Source organism: Eschrichtius robustus, chromosome 12 (genome assembly GCF_028021215.1).
Source record: "Eschrichtius robustus isolate mEscRob2 chromosome 12, mEscRob2.pri, whole genome shotgun sequence".
Lineage (NCBI taxonomy): Eukaryota > Metazoa > Chordata > Mammalia > Artiodactyla > Eschrichtiidae > Eschrichtius > Eschrichtius robustus.
In genome coordinates this window covers 84,622,733-84,641,572 of record NC_090835.1, presented here as the reverse complement: position 1 = coordinate 84,641,572, position 18,840 = coordinate 84,622,733, and the positions used below count along the sequence as shown (strand labels likewise).

Here is an 18,840-nt window from a genome sequence, read left to right as displayed (position 1 = left end):
AATTCCAGCTAATAAATGAGGACAGAATAAAATAATTCAAAAACCAACATTTCACAACCCCTCATGAAATAATTGATTCAGGCAAAACTCATCTGTGGATGAAACTGTCAGTTGGAAGGTTGATGGGGAAACCTTACAAAGGAGGGGTCAGGCTATGGCCATCTGAACCCATCACTCAATTCAGCTTTACTCAGAGAGGGACAAGAGGGCAGCATTTGCTTCCTGAGGGAGCACAATAGGAAACACAGAGCACCTGGGAAGGAATCTTGTCCCCCGCCTCCCTCACCCAGTGGAATCTGAAATCTAATTAAACCTTCAGGTTTGATAACTGGAAATACAAGGGATGGAGGAAAAAAGTTAAATGACACTCTGAGGAAGAAACAGATGAATCCAGAGGGTGGAACGTTCTACAGGACAAATGAACATATTTCTGTGTAGACGGTATCAAAAAGAAAAAACAAAAAAGAGAGAGAGAAAGAAGAGAGGATAGGAGGTGTAACTACTGTAGACTGAGATTTAAGAAACATCAAAATGCAATGTGCAGGGACTTCTCTGGTGGCGCAGTGGATAAGACTCTGCGCTCCCAATGCAGGGGGCCCGGGTTTGATCCCTGGTCAGGGAACAAGGTCCCACACGCATGCCGCAACTAAGAGTTTGCATGCCACAACTAAGGAGCCCAGGTGCTGCAATGAAGATCCCACACCAACAACGAAGATCCTGCATGCCGGAACTGGCACTAAGACCCAGCGCAGCCAAATAAATAAATAAATAAGCAAACAAATAAATAAATAAATATTTTTAAAAGAAGAAAAGAATGTCTTGAACATTCCTACCGTCCCATCCAGGCATTGCATTTTCTTTCCATATGGAGAAAAGCTGTGGCTGTCCCACTCAGCTGCAGGCTGCCCAGGTTCTTTTCACAGCATCTCCTTTAGGATGAGATGTTGTTTTCTCACATAATTGCCACAGTGCTTATTTCTCTGCCAGGCTGGCCTGGGAGAGGCTTCTCATCTGCATTTTACACACCTGCTCCCTGTTTCATGGAGGATAGTATCTCACCCCACCTTAGAAATACAAAACAGCCAGTTTTTAATTATCTTATGAGGCTCCTCCTCCTACTCCTCATTACACTTGTTAAGAGCAATCTGTTTTTCTGTGATAAGAAGGAATGCGAAAAAGAAAGGAGGATTTGATTTGCCGAAGTCACAGATTTTCACAGGCAATAAGCACACCAGCTTCCTCCCCAAAACTCACTCCCAGTCCCATACGTGTGCACCAGGAAAACAGACATGAAGATGTGCACTGACAGAACCACAGAGACTCTGCAAATATTCATTCTCCTTCATTAAGAATGTTAAGTTATAAACATTTTGATTCATACATAGTCAAAGTGGGTGGTGCACCTCGTTCCTTACCTTGAAACCAAATGTCCTGCCCTGCTGGAACTTTCACCAACCCTCTCCAAAGCCAGCATCTTACCCCAAAGAGGTAAGCCTTCCCCAGTTCCCTGAGTTCACCTTTATTTAATGCTACAGGCCCACCTAGCCCTGTCCAAGAAAAGGACCAATCACTGCCCTGAGAGGGCAGAAAGGGCAGGGGGGCAGACCCAGCAATGTGGAAGAGAAATGCTCCCACGTGTGGGCAGCTCTTCCTATGTGGGAGAAGCCAGGTTTTTAGTCCTAAGGAATGATTTCCCTGTCAAAGAGAAGTTGATTTTGCAAAACGCTAGACTCTAAAGGAAGGTGGAACCGTCTTCTAGGCTCCTCCAGTAGACCCTCTACACACCCATGGTCCTGAGGCTGAGTCCAGGGCCTTCTACCCCCTTGGCAGGTGTACAGCTCAGAGTGTCCCAAAGACGCTGACTTTGGCCAGGGAGATGCTCTCTATGTACTGTTTCCGGCCTTTCTCATACAGGACATAGAGTTGCGGGGCCTGGTCCTCCCCGCCCACACTGCCCTCCAGGGTTGCCAGTGAGGAGTAGCCACTGGGCCCCGGCCACAGCTGGACCGTCTCCTTCTGCCATGAGGTGCCATTGCTGAAGCTCCAGCGCAGGGTCAGGTTCACTCCTGGGAACAGCAGCAGAGTCAGGGGAAGGAAGGTCTCCCCCTAGAGAAGGCCTCCTTCTCTAGGTCACGGGGGCTCCTCGCCGACCCCACCTGGCAGATACTCACGGAACTCTGGATGGGCTGGGTTGGAGAAGAAGACAATGCCGGAGTTGGTGGCTACAGCCCCTGCGGCTACCACAGGGTCCACGAGCTCAGGGTCAAAGGTCACATCACGGGGCCTCAGAGTATCACAGGCATCGTAGCTGCGGAGGATGATTCGGCAGTGGCAGTGGTAGTTGTTCTGGTTCCGGGCATTGATGACCACTGAGCCATCGGGGAGCTCAAAGGGCTGAGCGGAGAGAAGAGGGCTTCAGGAAGACGCAGGGTGGGGGCGGGGCAAAGGGCCCTGTCCCTGAGGGAGCAAGGCTGGGTGGCACAGAGCTGGGCAGCCAGGCCCGGGGTCCGTGAGTGGAATGGTGCTCTGGAGGACAGAGCAGGTTGATGGGGTGGGGGACAGCCCATGGACTCCTGACCTGGCACTCGTCGGGGCTGAAATCATTTTCCCGCTTGGGCTGGCCATAGGGGATGCCGCTGACCCCATTCCCATAGCGCCAGGAGGCGCCGCGGTCATCACTGAGGAGGCAGAAGACCCCGTCCCGCTCCAGCGTCCCATGGCCACACACAATGAGCCGGCCCTTCCGAGGCTCCCGCTGTTTCTGTGGGAAAAGGATAGGGGTGCCACAGACAGAGACACTGAGGGGGCTCAGAGGCAGGGGAGGGGAACCCACCACCTCCTAAGTGTGAGGACACACCTTGTCCCCTTCCGTTCCGTCCTTGCTTGCTGAGGGTTCCACAAGCATTACAAACACCCACTGTCTGAATTAAGAAGCTCTTTGGCAGAATAAGCTCCTTCGGGACATCCAGGGTGTACTCTGGACAGGCTGTGCACAGGACAAGGGGGCCTAGCCACAGCGGGAGATGGGAGCTTAAACCCAACCTGTGCTCACAGGCCAAGCTGTGGACCATGGCACAGGCTTGTGTCTGCCCAAAGGAGGGCTTTTTTCTAATCTGCACAGGACTTTCTAATTTTTTTTCTAATCTGCACATGGATTAGTGCAGCCCTGTTGACAACCCCCAAATGGGAAGCCAATGGCAAAATTCCACCTTCCCTTGGTAGGGTGTTCCTCCCAGGATGTCCCTTTCTTCCAAGGAATGCCACCTAAGACAGAAAAATCTGACTTCACAGGATCTTCTTTTTGCAAAGGAGTCCATAACGGGGCAGACTCTCTACGAGGCACCTCCCTCCACCCATCTCAGGACAGAGACCTGAATGCCAGAGCCTGGTCCGGGGGCAAACATCTCAGTGCCTATGTCCAAGGAGAGGTTCCGAGGCGAACTCCAGGAAACGCCGTCATCCTTGCTCCACACCAGCATGGTGGAGGCCACCTGGCAGCCAGCCTTGTGAGCACAGAGGGAGTAGAAAAGGAAGACCACTCCTGTTGTTGTATCGCTCACCACTGCCCCCAAGTTCAGCCCATCTGGGCTCTCCCCATCGTCCACAATGAAAGCTGTTGGAGACCATGTGCTGCCTAAAGAAAAAAGGGAAGAAACCCAGGGTGAGCACTCTGGAGGTTCCCTTTCCACCACTCGCTGCAATTTTCACCTCCTGCTAGGGACCCAAGGCCTTATGATGGCCCCACGAGACCTGCCCCTCCTTACCTCTCAGACCTTATCTATTCTACCCTTGCTCACTCCATCCAGCCACACAAACTCCTTCTCATTCCTCAAATACTCCCCTCTTTGGCGGGGGGGGGGGTGGTGAACTCTGTCTAAGCTTGTTACACCTGCTTGGCTCTTCTTCCAGGCTCACTTACCTCCTCTGAGTCTGCTCAAATGTCATCTACTTAAAATTACAGTCAAATTCTGGCACTCTCCATACCTCTTGCCATGTTTCATTTTTCTCCACTGTACTTATCAGCTTCCAATACAAAAAATACATTTATTTATTATGTTTATTGTCTGTCTCCCCCCACCCCAGTAGAATATAAGCCCTGTGAAGGCAAGGATTTTTGCTTTGTTTTGTTCATAACTGTATTCACAGAACCTAGAACAATGCCAGGTATACAGTAAGTGCTCAATAAATGTCTGAATGAATGTTCAACTCCTTGGTGAGCCCAATTTCCAGATCACTGCCTTTCCGCCTTAGGTTCCCTCTACTCATCAGGGATCCAGCAGCCTCAGGGCCCTAAGGCAGGTCAATCTCCCCACCCATCCAGCCTCTTGTGACCCAGGCATCTTTATACCCTGGTCCGTGGACCTCCGCAGAGCAATGAACTTAGCTCCTTTATCCGATGCTGACATTTTCCTGGCCTCAGCAAAGGCAAGGAGAGTGCCCCGAGGAGTGGTGGTGATGAGCGGGATGCGGAAGGTGTCCACAGAGCCGATCTGCTTCCCGCTCACCCAGAGCAGCTGCTCCATGGTCACAAGCGGATGAACCTACGAAGCGAGGAGGAAGGGTCAACAGAACAAACGTGACTTGGGGTTTTAGGGTGAATGAATCGCAGCTCAGAGTCAGGTTCCCCTGGGAGAGGCAGGGTGATGGGGATCCCGAGTGGGAGAAGGGTCCCAGAACAAGGAAGGGGAACCCTGAGGAGAGTTCGGAGCGAAACTGGGGGCTCGGAGCGGGCGAAGGACTACGAGGGGACAAGGAGCCCTCAGGGACAGGGAGACCTCAAAAGGGTAAGGAGCTCGAAAGAGGAGACTCAGAGGGAAAGAGGACAAGGGCCCAGAGAGGGAAAGGGACTGGGAAAGGAGGGAACGGGGTCGGAGAGTTCCTCGGAGGAGAGGGGGCTCAGCAGCCTAGGTCCCGGGGTACAACTGGGCACAGACCGCCTGCGTGAGTCGGGGATGGGGCTATGCGACTCACCAGACTGAAGTCGTCCTTTGCCCTGGCCCCGACTCCTGCTGAAGACAACAGCAGCAGGAAGATCGCGGCAAACACCTGAACCCTACAGACTCCCCATGATCCCAGCATTCGCGGTCTCCCGGGTCTGCCCAGGGTCACTGTGCCGGGTCGCTCCGCAGTCATCTCTCCCTCGCGGCAGCAGCGACCCTGGCCCCCCCAGGACTAGACGCGGGCTGGATTCGTCAACTGACCCTGGCCCTTTAAACGCTCAGATGTCACCCTCAAACCCGCCCCAATCCCAGCCGGCCCGCCACGCTTCCGCGACTCTCTTTGGCCCTCGCACGACTCCCCACGTGACCCTTCAGCGCCTCAGAGCTATCGCTTTCCAATTGGCCCTGTTTGAAGCCCCGGAGCGCGTGACCCCGGCCGGAAGCGTATTGGCTGGGGTGAAGAAGGGGGCGTGCATTACTCCTCAGGAGCCTTTTGATTGGCCTAGGCACCTGGGTCACGTCATAGGGGCGGGGTCTATTTTAAAGAGCCAGGCGAGGTTAAAAAGGGCAGCGTGTAGGAGGAAATAAAAGTCCCAGAGTCTTTGAGAAAACAAAATATCAGTCTTTTAATAAAGTCTTTTTACTACAAAATCGAGATCTGGAAGGCGGGTTGAGGCTGGGAGGCTGTATAGGCGGGGTGCAGTCCTGGATCAGAGCTGCGCCTCTCACTTCTTCCTCTTGTCTCCCGGGGGCATCTCGTTCTTCTTGCCCAGAATCTTCAGAAGGGCCTTGGACATGTAGTAGGGCCGGTCCACGGAACCGTCGTTCCTCTCCAAGTCTTCCACTGAGGCACGACATAGACTCATAAGAGCGCACCGCTGGGAGCCAACCCCACTCCCCGGGAAAATCAGGGACTAAGAGACAGCTCCCTGGTTTCCAGGCTGCGCCACCACGGGCTGATTTTGGGGGGCAGTTTTTGCAACCTACTGGGTAGGTTATGTAATAGTTTCCTCATCTGTAAAGGGGGGGGAGTGTCAAAAATATTTCATAGCGTGATAAGGATTAACGGAAAAAATACATGTCAGTTGCTTAGCGCAGAGCCTGGTACACAGGACACCCTGAATGAATGCATACAGTAGGGTGAGAAAATCCCCACTCACTACAGCCACCTGCTGTGAAGTCTCCTGTGGCTAACTTCTTTCCTAGATTTTCTAGGGGAAGATACCAGAGGCCTCTCCCCTGGAATGCTCCGTCTTGGGAGAGCCCAGGAGCCTGGGAGCTCACTCCCTCCTTTCTTCCCAAACACCTGCCCTGAGGATGTTAGAAGAGGCTCTGGCTCCTGTAACTCACGAGGTCGCTGTTTCTAGAAGCACCAAGTCTCCAAAAAAGCCTGAATGATCTGGTACCTTTAAGTTGAAGAGAGGAGGTGGAGGTGTGACTCACAGAAACAGAGGAAGAGAGTGTCCACACACATGCCGAAAACGCTGAAGAAGCCGCTGGCGATGACATAGGCCCCCAGGATGGAGGTCTGCAAGATGCAAGGTTTCCCTTAGGGTTCCTTTGGAGAGTTGGAGGGTGAAGTGGGGGTCGGGGGTGGGGTGGGGTGGAGGGTGGGAGTGGGAAGGTATGGGGGTGGGGGGTTGGGGGGGGTGTCACTCACCATGATGGGCAGCCAGTAATAGTTGAGTTGGGGACTCTCAATGTCTTTACCCAGTCCCTGGATGCGACCGGTGAAAAAAAAGAAGGACAGGACCCCTGTGAGAGAGATCTGGAGGTCAGCATCACTCCTCTGAGGTCACCTCTTAAACTGCCCAGCACCCCTGTCCTCTGTAACTCCCTGCCCTGGTCCTTACCGACACCTCCAACCACCAGCAGCTTCCCAAAGAACAGTAGCAGGTCTGTGACTTTGTCCAGGACGACCACCCTGTACAAGGAGTTGGGGTAGGTTGGGGGTAAGAGGCCTGGCAGGGCTGGGAGTAGAACTGTCTATATAATTTGCCGTGACAGATGCAAAACAAAAACTGTTCACATTTCAAGATGGAGGCAGCAGAGATTAAACCAAGCTCAAGGCCCTTCTGAGCACAGCATGCTTATGGGTGGGAGATCACGGAGGTGGGGGGTGACAGCCTGACCTGACAATGTTCCTCATGAGCAGCATGAAGGCGTTTTTGGCTGAGACGCAGAAATTCTTCCCATAGACGGCAATCTGGGTGAGGTGGAAAGTTCAGGGTTACCTGTGGTGAGCTTACCTAGGCCAGGGTAGGAGGCCTGCATCAAGGGCCCCCAGAGCAAGGGGCTGCTCATGTAGTGGGCTCACCATGATGTATGCATTGCGGTTCAGGAACTTGATAAACTTTTCCAAACACCAGAGGCAGCACTTGAAGCAGCACATGATACAGCGGGCCATAGGGTTCTGGGTTCCTGGGGGTAAGGAGGGCTCATGTTTGGTCACTGGCCCCTGACAGCACACCGCCCCCCCCTCCAGCCCCCAAGGATCCAGCTGATCAGCCTAGCCTTGCCCAGGTCCCAACCTCGACTCACCTCTCAGTTTGTGGTCAATGTACTCCAGGATGACCCTGGCTATCTGCACCAGGGTCAAGATGAGGGCTCCGAAGGCTAGTGACCCAGTGTGGTAACTGCGCAGGGGTTAGTGAGGTAGTCAGAGGCAGGTAGTCAGAGGACTCCCGGGTTCATAATTCCCAGCCCCCTGCCCCAGGCTTACCGGAGTGTGCGGATGAAGGCAGAGCTCAGGGGAAAGGTAGGGATGTCCCGGGGCTTGTGGAAGGCCCAGTAGAAGGAGGCAAAGGCCCCAGCCAGGACACACTGGCCCAGGGCTAGTACCCAGTTGATGGTCCAGAACAGCCCCAGGACCCCATAGATTTGCAAGTTGAAGAGAGAACGTTGTACTAGGCCTGTGGACAAGTAGCCCTGGAAGACGCACATCAGCCCTGGGCAGGAGGAGTTCACCGGCTGGTCCTGGGGAGGCAGGCAGAGGAGGCTCATTCCCAACCAGCTCCTGCCCTCCCAGAGCAGAGGGTGGTAACAGCCTCCCCAGAATTGGGGAAGCCCATTCCTTCCAGGAGATCCATCTCTGGGTTCAGACAGGGTTCAGCTTGCCTATTGTGTGAGTGTAATTAGTTTCCTTCAGTCTCCAGTCTCTGGATGGCACAAGAGCTCCCAGGCCGTGTGGACTAAGCCTTAATGGTATGAAGGCAGTGTGACCAATGCCTAGCTATCCTTTGCACTTGAACAGCTTGTCCCCTCCCAGAGCAGCCTCTGCAACTTCAACCAAAGCACTTTCTAGCAAAATTGAACAGACTGGGTATCAGATGATGGTAAGGAACCATTAATTTTGTTTGGTGTGATAATGGTGTAGTGGTTATGCTTTTTAAAAGTCCTTATCTGTTGAGATCCATCCTGATATATTTAAAGGTGAAATGGCACAACGTTCAGAATTTGCCTTTAAAAACTCGAGAAAAATAAATTGCATGGGGACTTCCCTGGTGGTCCAGTGGTTAAGACTCCACGCTCCCAATGCAGGGGGCCCAGGTTCAATCCTTGGTCAAGGAACTAGATCCCACATGCATGCCACAACTAAGAGTTTGCATGCTGCAACTAAGAGTCTGCATGCCACAATTAAGAAGTCCGTGTGCTGCAACTAAAGATCCTGCATGCCGCAACAAAGATCCTGCACGTGACAACGAAGATCCCACGTGCCGCAGCTAAGACCTGGCACAGCCAAATAAATAAATAAATAAATAAATAAATAAATAAATAAATAAATAAATTTTAAAAATTGCACGGAGTGGGGGATGGGTAGGGAAATAGATGAAACAAGAACAGAAGGCTGAAGGTTATGGAATCTGAGTACAGGGATTCTCCATGTTTGTGTGTGTCTGAAAATTTCCCTAATAAAAAGTAAAAAACACAGATTCGTCTCTTAAAGCAGAGGAAATAAACAAATGGGACCTAATTAAACTTAAAAGCTTTTGCACAGCAAAGGAAACCATCGAAAAATGAAAAGACAACCTACTGAATGGGAAAAATATTTGCAAATGATATGACCAATAAGGGATTAATATCCAACATATAAAAACAGCTCATACAACTCAACATGAAAAACACAAACAACCTGATTTAAAAATGGGCAGAACGGGGCTTCCCTGGTGGTGCAGTGGTTAAGAATCCGCCTGGCAATGCAGGGGACATGGGTTCAAGCCCTGGTCCGGGAAGATCCCACATGCCGCGGAGCAACTAAGCCCATGCGCCACAACTACTGAGCCTGCGCTCAAAAGCCCGTGAGCCACAACTACTGAAGCCCGCGCACCTAGAGCCTGTGCTCCGCAACAAGAGAAGCTGCCGCAATGAGAAGCCCGTGCACCGCAACGAAGAGTAGCCCCCACTTGCTGCAACTAGAGAAAGTCCGCGTGCAGCAACAAAGACCCAACTCAGCCATAAATAAATAAATAAATAAATAAATTTATTTTAAAAAATGGGCAGAAGAACTGAATAGACATTTTTCCAAAGAGGAAATGCAGACGGCCAACAGGCACATGGAAAGATGCTCAACATCGCTAATCATCAGGGAAATGCAAATCAAAACCACAATGAGATATCACCTCACACCTGTCAGAATGGCCATCATCAAAAAGAACACAACAAATGTTGGCAAGGATGTGAGGAAGAGGCAACACTTGTACACTGCTGATGGGAAAGTAAATTGGCGCAGTCACTGTGGAAAGCAGTGTGAGAATTGTCTCAAAAAGCTAAAAATAGAACTACCATATGACCCAGCAATTCCACTTCTGGCTGTACACCTGAAAAAAAAACAACCCTAAAACCACTAATTGGAAGAGACACATGCATCCAATGTTCATAGCAGCATTATTTCCAATTGCTAAGGTATAGAAGCAACCTAAGTGTCCATCAACAGATGAATGGATAAAGAAGATGTGGTACATAAATACAACGGAATACTACTCAGCCATAAAAAGGAATGAAATGTTGCCATTTACAGCAACATGGATGGACTTGGAGGGCTTCCTGGACTTGGGTGGCTATTTCCTTTCCCATGTTAGGGAAGTTTTGACTATAATCTCTTCAAATATTTTCTCGGGTCCTTTCTCTCTCTCTTCTCCTTCTGGGACCCCTATAATGTGAATGTTGTTGCATTTAATGTTGTCCTAGAGGTCTCTTAGGCTGTCTTCATTTCTTTTCATTCTTTTTTCTTTATTCTGTTCTGCGGCAGTGAATTCCACCATTCTGTCTTCCAGGTCACTTATCCGTTCTTCTGCCTCAGTTATTCTGCTATTGATTCCTTCTAGTGTATTTTTCATTTCAGTTATTGTATTGTTCATCTCTGTTTGTTTGTTCTTTAATTCTTCTAGGTGTTTTTGTTCTTTAATTCTTCTAGGTCTTTGTTAAACATTTCTTGCATCTTCTCGATCTTTGCCTCCATTCTTTTCCCAAGGTCCTGGATTATCTTCACTATCATTATTCTGAATTCTTTTTCTGGAAGGTTGCCTATCTCCACTTCATTTAGTTGTTTTTCTGGGGTTTTATCTTGTTCCTTCATCTGGTACAAAGTCCTCTGCCTTTCATTTTGTCTATCTTTCTGTGAATGTGGTTTTCCTTCCACAGGCTGCAGAATTATAGTTTTCTTGCTTCTGCTGTCTGCCCTCTGGTGGATGAGGCCATCTAAGAGGCTTGTGCAAGCTTCCTAAGGGAGGGACTGGTCCGTTTGAAATTTTATAACAAGAATTTATAACCACTTTCCACTTTGTATGTAATTGTGGGTTTGTGTCAGTCCCCACCGCTAGGTCATAAGCAAGTTGAAAGCAAGAAGTACTTCATTTGAGGCTTTGTATAGCCAATGCCTGGCACATAGTGGGTCCTCCTTAAATGTAAACGACTTCCCTCTCCTTTTTTAGAGTGGGGCTAATGCCTGTGGGCACAGCCCATGGTCCCAGTTCTGATGTGGTGGCCACATGAAAGCTTTGACAGTAAATACCCAGCAGTGCAGCCTCACTCCCTGGGAACTTCACAGGGGAGAGTTTGGGGTAGCAGCTACTCTCCCAGGCCCCCAGGGAGCCCACCTGCCTATTGCCTAGAACAGTGTGTTCTGAGGAAGACTAACTAAAGATCACCTAAACAAAACCCATCTACAGTTATCAGCTCTTATCAGGTGCCAGCCATTACACTAAGCACTTTCATGTGCCCAATGTCCTTTAATTTTCTCGGCCACGCTGAGGCACAGATATTAAGATTATCTCCATTTTACAGGTGAGCGGGACTGAGACTGAAAGGGTGAAGTGGTTAATGGTCCTCTAGGCAGAGAAATGTCCTGGGGAGGGATGGAGAAGTTTGAGATCCACCTGCCCCAGGGCCTGGCCCTGCCCTTGGGCACAGCATGCCTCCTCTTGCAGCACAATGGGTGGCTCAGCAGGAGATCTGGAGTCTGCAGACAGACTCCCTTTCTGGCTCTGCTAGGGGCCTGCTGTGTGACCGTGAGTGAGCCCCTTGCCATCTCTGGTCCTCAGTCTCCTCTGCACAATGAGGGATTTGAACCAGTTGTTCTCTAAGGTCCCCTCAGTCCTACTGGTGCCCCTCCACGTCCACCCCAAATCCTCACCATGGGGTTGCATGATGTATTCATCAGCACTTTCTCACAGCCGGACAAGCTGACGTTGGGCGCCCAGAACACGTACTGGGGTTGCCCAGATGTGGCCAGGTACCCAGAGGGGAGTCAAGGAAAGCATGGTGACACGGGGGCCTCCACAGGTCCCCTCCTCAGCAACCCCTTCCCAGGTGCTTGAGCAGGTTGTTCACTGCACAGAGGGGCTGAAATTCAGCCTGTGCTTGCTCTTTCAAGGCAGGGCTGTGTCTGCTGGGAGGAAGGGGTGCCTTCTTCCAATCACACTAAGGCACACTGTCTACAAAAGTATTGCCCTGCCTCCCACCCCCAAGGGCTCCAGGAGGGCCCAGTCATGTGGGCAAAGGATACAGAGCGGTCATGGCCCAGTAGGCAATGCAGACGAGCAGCAGGACAAAGGTGAACAACGGGTAGAACATGGTAGACATCATCTGTCCTACAGCCCTGCAGGGAGGTGAGAGCAGTCCACCAGTGAGGCTAGCCCCCCTGTCCCCATCCACCCTCTCACGGTGCTGACCCTGGCACAGGCCACACCTCTGCCCTCGCCAGGGCCTGCTCCTTCCCCCTAAGGCTGGGCACATAGTAGGAGCTCCCTAAAAGAACTGAACTGAATAAATCAGTCTCAAGGGAACTTTAGAGGAAACTAGAGCCACAGAGAAGCCACCAGGGGCGGCTTCAGGGAGAGTAAGGGCTTGTTTCGTGTTTTAGGCACTTGACAAGACACTAATTAATTTAATCCTTATGACAACCCTACAAGGTAGGAACTATTATTACCCCCATTTTACAGATGGGTAAACTGAGGCACAGAAAGGCTAAGCCACACAGCAATGTTAATCACTGTGCTATGCCGCCCTTCTCCTCCAGTGCTCTGCCACCTTTCCAGCACTCCCATCCTGGGCCCACCCCCCTGCCCTCTGCCCCTTCTCCTTCCCACATGGGCCCTGACCTGCTGGCTTCCTCCAGGAGGGCGATGGCGATGCGAATCCGCTGCCGCAGGAAGATGAGTATCAGTAGCAGGATGCCTTCAAGCACAGCCAGCACGATCACTGAGGGTGGACAGGGGGCAGAGTGGCCTGGGTCATGGCCAGGGCAGCCCTTGGGTGGCTGGTCGTTCATGGGTGGGCAGGGCACTCACAGGCTGCTAGCCAGGTCTCCTGAACGCTGCTGTAGGCGCTGAGGTTGGTGGTGAAGCCCAGCTGGGAGATGGAGGCACCCTTGTCCCGCAGTACGCGGTATTCCTCCCAGGAGTGGTAGATGCCGTATGCCAGTACACCCAGCACCCCTATGATCAGCACAAACACCAGGGGCCCGGCCACCAGGCGCAGAAGCAGGATAAACAGCAGGCTCAGCACCAGAGCCACGCCTAGGGCACTGCGGGCAGGGAAACATAGGTGAGGGTCACCCCACATCCCCCATATCTTTCCCCTTTCAGAGACCCCCAAATGCCTTTCCTCAAACCCCCAATGTCCCCGGATCAGAACCCCCCCACACATGCTTTCTCTTATAATCCTGTTGGACTTGGGATCCATTCTGAGCTCTGGCTCCTCCTCCCCTGCCCAAAGGCTCTGTTTCAGACGGTGGGCTAAGGGATAGAGGGTCAGAGTGGGGAGAAGGGAAGGATGAGAGAGCAGGGGAATGTGGTGACTCACATAAGAATCCAATACCAGGATTGGGCAAAGTCTTCAAAGATCCTGACACTGATGTCACGGGCGTTGAGGCTGTCAAGAAGACCGCTGGTGCGGAGAGAAAGAGTCAGATGGGGCTGTGAGTGGGAAGGGGGAGCGGGACAGAGACGTAGGGGCAAGGGAATGCCCACCTGATGCCCTGGGCGATGGACATGTTGGAGATCCCTGGGAGCTCAGGCACAGTACTATTGGACCATGGAAAACAACGCCCCAGAGCTGGAGGGAGAGAACCGGGCGACTGGGTGGGAGGGCCCAGAGTTTGTCTTGAAAGTCTCTGGCCTCCACCCCAGCTCGTCGTGCCCTTAGGGACAGAGTTGAGAAGGGCTCTGCCACACTCAGAGGGCTGCTCTTGATTCCACAGCCGAAAGGGAGCTCCTGCCCCAGGAGCCCATGCTTCCTTCACTGTCTCGTAATGCTCCTTCCTCCCCACCCTGCCACTGCCTGGGTTCAGACCCTCCTGCCCTCTGGCCTGCCTCTTACAGCACCTCCACGCCCACCCCTGCCACCCTTCAATCCAGCCCCTGCCAGAGTGCCCGGGAGACACGGCACAGCCCGGACCTTGGCATTCCAGGGCTCTAGGTCACTCTGCTGCCCAGACACCTCCAGATGCCTTGCCCTGGAGAGTGCCCACGCTCACGGCCAGGCTTTAAGGCCCCATCGTCTGAGCCCAGCCACTTTCCCCTCCCCTCTGTACCTTTGTGCTTCCTCCTCCAGAAATCCCATCCATGATGCCCTGTTCAGCTCCATCTCCATCTCACCCCCTCCAGGAAGCCTTCTGGCCCCACCCCTATCTCCTGTGGCACCTATTATGTGCCTACAGAGCCATTTATCTTGACCCTCACAACAGCTTTGCCAGGCAGGCTTGCTTTGCATTTACATTCTAAAAATGAGGAAACAAGGCTCAGAGAGGTTGAGTCATTTTCCTAAGACCACACAGCTGCAAAGTGCTGGAATTTAAATCCAGATCTATCTGACCTTGGAGCACTCATTGGAGATACTTCCTATTGTACCTCTTGAGAGCTGGATATCTTTTCTCATGCTATAGTTAATTTTTTTCCTATTAAAAATAACATTTAATATTGGGAAAAAGAGCAAAAAAAACAAGTCAACTGTGATCCCACCACCCAGCCGCAGTCACTTTAACATTTGGCTGAACATGCTTCCAGTCTCCTGTGCCTGCACATAAATGCATGTGTGTACATTCACCCACGTATGTTCTCATGGCAATCTCATGCAATCGCCTCGTGAACATCTCTGATCTCACCACCTAGGATGTAGTCCAAAAGGGGAGCAGTTTTCATCTTCACTTCACCTGTCCCCGGTACCTGGCACGCAGCAGGTACATAATAAGCACTGGTGATCTGACTGTAGGATGATCATGCGGCAGAGAAAAAAAACGAAGACCTGGTGCTCATTCCGATTTTGTCATAGACAAGCTGTGTGACTTGACTCTCTCTGAGCCTGGTTCCCTTGTTTGAGGGAAAAAAATCTAGGACTGGATGATGTCTGAGGAAGGAATGTGGCTTCTCACCTGGAGTGGAAGGGAGGAGGAAACTGGGGCAGAGCTCCTGTCTCAGGCTTTGGAGCACTTGCTGGAGGGTGTGGGGAGGACAGACAGACACACAGACACAGAGCAAGATGAAGGAGTGAGTCCGCTTTCTACCACCACGATCATCTACCCAACTCCCCCTCCCACCCTCCCTCATTATGGACCCTCCTTAGCAATGACATTGGGGACAGCGCTCACCATGTCCCCAGGCACCCCTGGCAGACAAAAGTTCCTATTTGCTGCGTAGAAGACCTGCCCGACCGTCTGTGAGAGCTGGGCCGTTTCCACAGTCCATGGGAACTCTGGGCAGGAGGACACACACACCTGGGGGCAGAGAGCATGCTGAGGGGCTGGTATGAAGACCCTGGGGGAGATCTGGGGACAGAGGCAGGTCCCGGACTCTGACCTGGGGTGTGGGGCACTCCGGGCCATTCTGGGTGATCCCGATGATGTTGGTGGTTAGGACGCAGCTGAAGATGTTGAAGTATAGGAGATATGGTTTATCTCTGTAGGAGAGAATGAAGCGTATGCATCAGGGCTTGGTCAAGCCTCCGGGAAAGAGAGGGACTGCCAGGGCTGTGCCTCAAGAGTGCAATGGGCCCAGTTCCTGGCCTCAGGAAGCTCAGCTCAGCTGGGGAGGTATGGGAGATGCCTGAAAGATTGCCCAGAGGAATTCAGCATCGCCACTGCTAACAAAAGGGTTAAGAGCTTGAACTCTGGAGCCAGCTTTATGACCTTGAATAAGTCATCTAACCACTCACTGCCTCAGTTCCATCACATGTAAAATTATAGTACCTACCTCACAAGGTTTAAATGAGTTTGTGTGTGTAAAGTACACTGCCTGCCTGGAATGCCATATAAATGTTAGTGGTTTTATTATTTATTGAACGTTTCCTGCATGCTGGGACTGATAGCCTTGCTTCTGGAATCATCCTTGTGTTTCAGAAGAAGAAATCAAAGTTCGGAGATGTTGAGTACCTTGCCGGAGGTCACAAACCAGAACTTACTTAGCCCAGTTGGGGATTCAAATGACCATCTCTGAACCCTAAAACCCATGCATTTAACCATGACTCTTTGCTGCCTCCTAATTCTAGGGGGACTCAGAAGCCACTGGCCAGCAGTGGAGGCTGTTCTACGTGGCCTGGAGTGGTGAGATTCAGGGAGGCTGAGGTGGAGTGGTCCCCTACCCATCCCCCATCTCACCTCCCTCCTGCCCCCTCTTCTTGCCTTCATACTCACTTGTTTTCCCCGATCCCACAATAGGCCCCAGTAGAGTTCCTGGGGTAGAGGACTTGCTGGGGGTCTCCATACACCCAGGCTGGAGACAGAGACACACAGATGAATCAGCGGAGTGCGGTAGGGACTTAAGAGGGAAAGGCCGTGGGTGTGGTCCCTCCTTGGGACAATAATGTCCCCCAGCCACTGCCCAGCTCTGCACTGCCAGAAACTCACCCACAAGCCCCACGGCGATGTAACCCAGAATGAAGAGGAAGAAGAGGACACAGCAGATGATATCTGTGCAGCTCCTTGGAGAGAAATGGGGGAAACCTTTGGAGAGGGGATGCTGGGGACTGGGGGGATAGCATGGTTGGGAGGAGTTGTGCTTTGGAGAGTTGGGGGATGCTGGAAAGTAGGCGTAGGTAGCTTTCATTTTATTGTCTTTAAGAAAACCTTTTTCTGGGTGGGTAAACTTTCTTCTGAAGTTTAAAACAGGAAAGGGCACAGTTCAGAAGTGCTCAGCTGGATGAATTTTCCCAAAGGACACATGCCTGTGTAGCCAGCTCCCAGGCCAAGACACAGAACATCACCAGCAGCCGGGAAGCCCCCTTGTGCCCCCTCCACACACGACAGTCTCCCCAGGGCCACCACTCTCCTGGGGCAGGAGGTTTTTTCTTCACAAGTTTCTTACCAATATTTCAGCAAATATGAAGCAAAACCCAGACACCGCCCCCATCCGCCCCCCGACCCCACCAGCACAGTGCCCAGAACTCACCTGTTCTTGATGGGGCCTCGAAAGGAGGAGTCATATTTGGCTGGTTTCCCTGAAGGGCATGGGGAGGAGTGTGGAGAGTGAGGCATTGAGAGGTGTCTCTCGCCCCATTTCCAGTCCCTCCAAACCCTTCCCCACAGCAGGAGCTACGCTGCGCCAGGGTCCTATCTGGCCCTCAGGAGTCTGGGGGGGAGATAGACAGGGGCAGGGCTGGCAGGAGGGGAAATTAGAGAACGGGAAGGGGGGGATCGAGCCTTGGTCAGCAGCTTCACTGGTCACTGTGCCCTCCAACCAGGCGGCCTCGGAGGGAGGGGAAAGGGCAGCTTTTTATGGGTCATTTACGGCTCACACCTCAGGGCCCTCAGCCAAAGTCATCAATTCCCACAGGGACTGGGTGGGGGCGGCCCTGTAGCTCCCACCCCGAAGGGAGCTTAGTCCCCAGGCTACTGCCAGTCTCTGGGAGAGCAGTCAGGGTGACACCTGAGCCGGGCAGTTGAGATTGTGGCCGCGCGTCCTGTTCCTGGTCCTCCCTGAGTACACACAGGGAGGAGGTGAGGCCAGGCAGCCAGGGTCCCGTGTGGGCACCGAGGAGGGAGGACAGAGGGCTGAGCAAGAGTGTGGGGAGGGGTGCGGTCCATTCTCCCAGGTGCTCTGGACTCTGTCCCTCCATGGTTCTCAGACGTGATGTCAATGATTGACCCAAAGCTGTTCCAGGAAGTCTGTGGGGTGTCCCCACTGCTCCCTCCCCTAACTCCCTTTGGACCAAGCCTCGCCTCTGGAAGGTCCCTCCCTTGGGGTTCCTTCCTTTCCAGACTAGACGTTCAGACCCCCGAAACCCCAAGGAACCTCTGCAGGCAGGGCCCTAACCCTCACTGCTCACAGGGATCCCAGAGGTTGGTCCCAGTTCCCTCTCCCTGCAGACTCCTTCACCCCGCCCCCTGCCCTTGTCCTCAGGACCCCTTGGGGCAGCCTCCCAGCCTTTGCTCCTCACAGAGATCCTGGAGACAGGCTGCCTGCTCCTTCTCCTCAGGCCTTACCCTTCACAGGAACCCCAGAAGTCTGCTGCCCATATTCCTAATGTACTCTGAGATAGACTCCCTCCTAGCAGAGAACCCAGAGGCTGGTCCCCAGCCCTCCCTCTCCACCAAGATCTGCAGCCCCTACTCCTCTCAGGGACCCCCAGCAGAACCCACTGCCCCTGCCATTCCTCAGAGACCCCGGCAGGGAGATCCCCAGCACCATTTCCCCTCAGAGTCCAGGCTGAAACTCCGCCTCCTTCTCAGGAACCCCAAGCTGTTCCTCCTGACAGCGGCCCAGAGCCCAGCTCACTCCTCCCAGCCCCTGAGCCCCTTCCTCTGCTCAGGACCCTGACCCTGCCTGCTTCAGGCTCTGCTTCCCAGGGCCCTGTCCTGAGGGGCCCAGAGTCCAGGCGTGACATCACCCCCTTGTCCCAGGGACTCCAGCCCCCCCTCCTCATGCAGACCCCAGCTTCACACCCCAAAGGCTCCTCAGCAATGGGCACCCCATCCTCCTCCGAGGACCCTGACTCTGTCTCCTTCCATCAGCTGTTCCCTGGGCCCTCCCCTCGGGGACCACGACTCCCCTCAACTCCTCTCCCTGGTGCCGGCCCAGCTACCGTTCCCCGGAGCAAGCCTCCCCTCCCTCGCCGGGTCCTGGGCCCCCACCCCAGCCTTGCCCCCAGCCTCATACCCCCAGCCTCACCGTAGGCCTCGTTCTGGTCCTGTTTTCCCCCCATGGCTCAGTCTCCAGAGTGATTGGAGCCTGGGAGACCTGGCAGCTCACCTGCCACCAGCCCCGCCCTCCCGCCCTCACGTCACAGCCACACCCCTGCCTGTGGTCCCCGACACACTCTAGTTCCTCCTTCTACACTCTGAGCTGGAGGGCTGGAAGCTGGAAGGCAAGCCTGGTACGTGGGTCAGGTCAGGGCTGCTTGCTCCGGCCTCATGGACGATGGCCTCAAGGACTCACACGCTTTAAGAAAACCCTTCAGAATTCTGCAAACT

General features: G+C 53.0%; 2 protein-coding genes across 2 annotated transcripts; both read right to left on the bottom strand.

Moving 5' to 3' along the window:
* Nucleotides 1-1,327: 1,327 nt before the first annotated feature.
* On the bottom strand, nucleotides 1,328-5,275 carry NEU1 (neuraminidase 1). The gene is made up of 6 exons (XM_068558151.1): nucleotides 4,972-5,275; nucleotides 4,349-4,541; nucleotides 3,372-3,634; nucleotides 2,579-2,761; nucleotides 2,172-2,394; nucleotides 1,328-2,066 (listed from the first exon to the last, which is right to left on the bottom strand). Exons 1-6 carry the CDS (start codon nucleotides 5,131-5,133, stop codon nucleotides 1,840-1,842), a joined length of 1,251 nt encoding a protein of 416 aa, XP_068414252.1. The 5' UTR covers nucleotides 5,134-5,275; the 3' UTR covers nucleotides 1,328-1,839.
* Nucleotides 5,276-5,541: 266 nt separating this feature from the next.
* Nucleotides 5,542-18,608, bottom strand: SLC44A4 (solute carrier family 44 member 4). Its single transcript, XM_068559379.1, has 21 exons — nucleotides 18,539-18,608; nucleotides 16,820-16,868; nucleotides 16,279-16,352; nucleotides 16,066-16,144; nucleotides 15,233-15,332; nucleotides 15,025-15,150; nucleotides 14,809-14,869; nucleotides 13,409-13,493; nucleotides 13,242-13,325; nucleotides 12,728-12,963; nucleotides 12,539-12,638; nucleotides 11,944-12,036; nucleotides 11,572-11,674; nucleotides 7,663-7,916; nucleotides 7,482-7,576; nucleotides 7,258-7,361; nucleotides 7,073-7,146; nucleotides 6,794-6,864; nucleotides 6,601-6,695; nucleotides 6,384-6,468; nucleotides 5,542-5,784 (listed from the first exon to the last, which is right to left on the bottom strand). Exons 1-21 carry the CDS (start codon nucleotides 18,570-18,572, stop codon nucleotides 5,666-5,668), a joined length of 2,121 nt encoding a protein of 706 aa, XP_068415480.1. The 5' UTR covers nucleotides 18,573-18,608; the 3' UTR covers nucleotides 5,542-5,665.
* Nucleotides 18,609-18,840: the final 232 nt, after the last annotated feature.

Bases quoted from the DNA above. Each gene is read 5' to 3' on its own strand.
- NEU1 (XM_068558151.1), bottom strand. From the start codon at position 5,133: ATGACTGCGGAGCGACCCGGCACAGTGACCCTGGGCAGACCCGGGAGA. The intron at 3,635-4,348 runs GTATAAAGATGC...TTTTTTCTTTAG, and splicing joins GCGGAGGTCCACGGACCAGG to GCAGCACATGGTCTCCAACA. The intron at 2,395-2,578 runs GTCAGGAGTCCA...CTCTCCGCTCAG, and splicing joins TCAGCCCCGACGAGTGCCAG to CCCTTTGAGCTCCCCGATGG.
- SLC44A4 (XM_068559379.1), bottom strand. From the start codon at position 18,572: ATGGGGGGAAAACAGGACCAGAACGAGGCCTACG. The intron at 15,151-15,232 runs GTCAGAGTCCGG...CTCTGCCCCCAG, and splicing joins CGGAGTGCCCCACACCCCAG to GTGTGTGTGTCCTCCTGCCC. The intron at 14,870-15,024 runs GTGAGCGCTGTC...CACACCCTCCAG, and splicing joins CAGGGGTGCCTGGGGACATG to CAAGTGCTCCAAAGCCTGAG.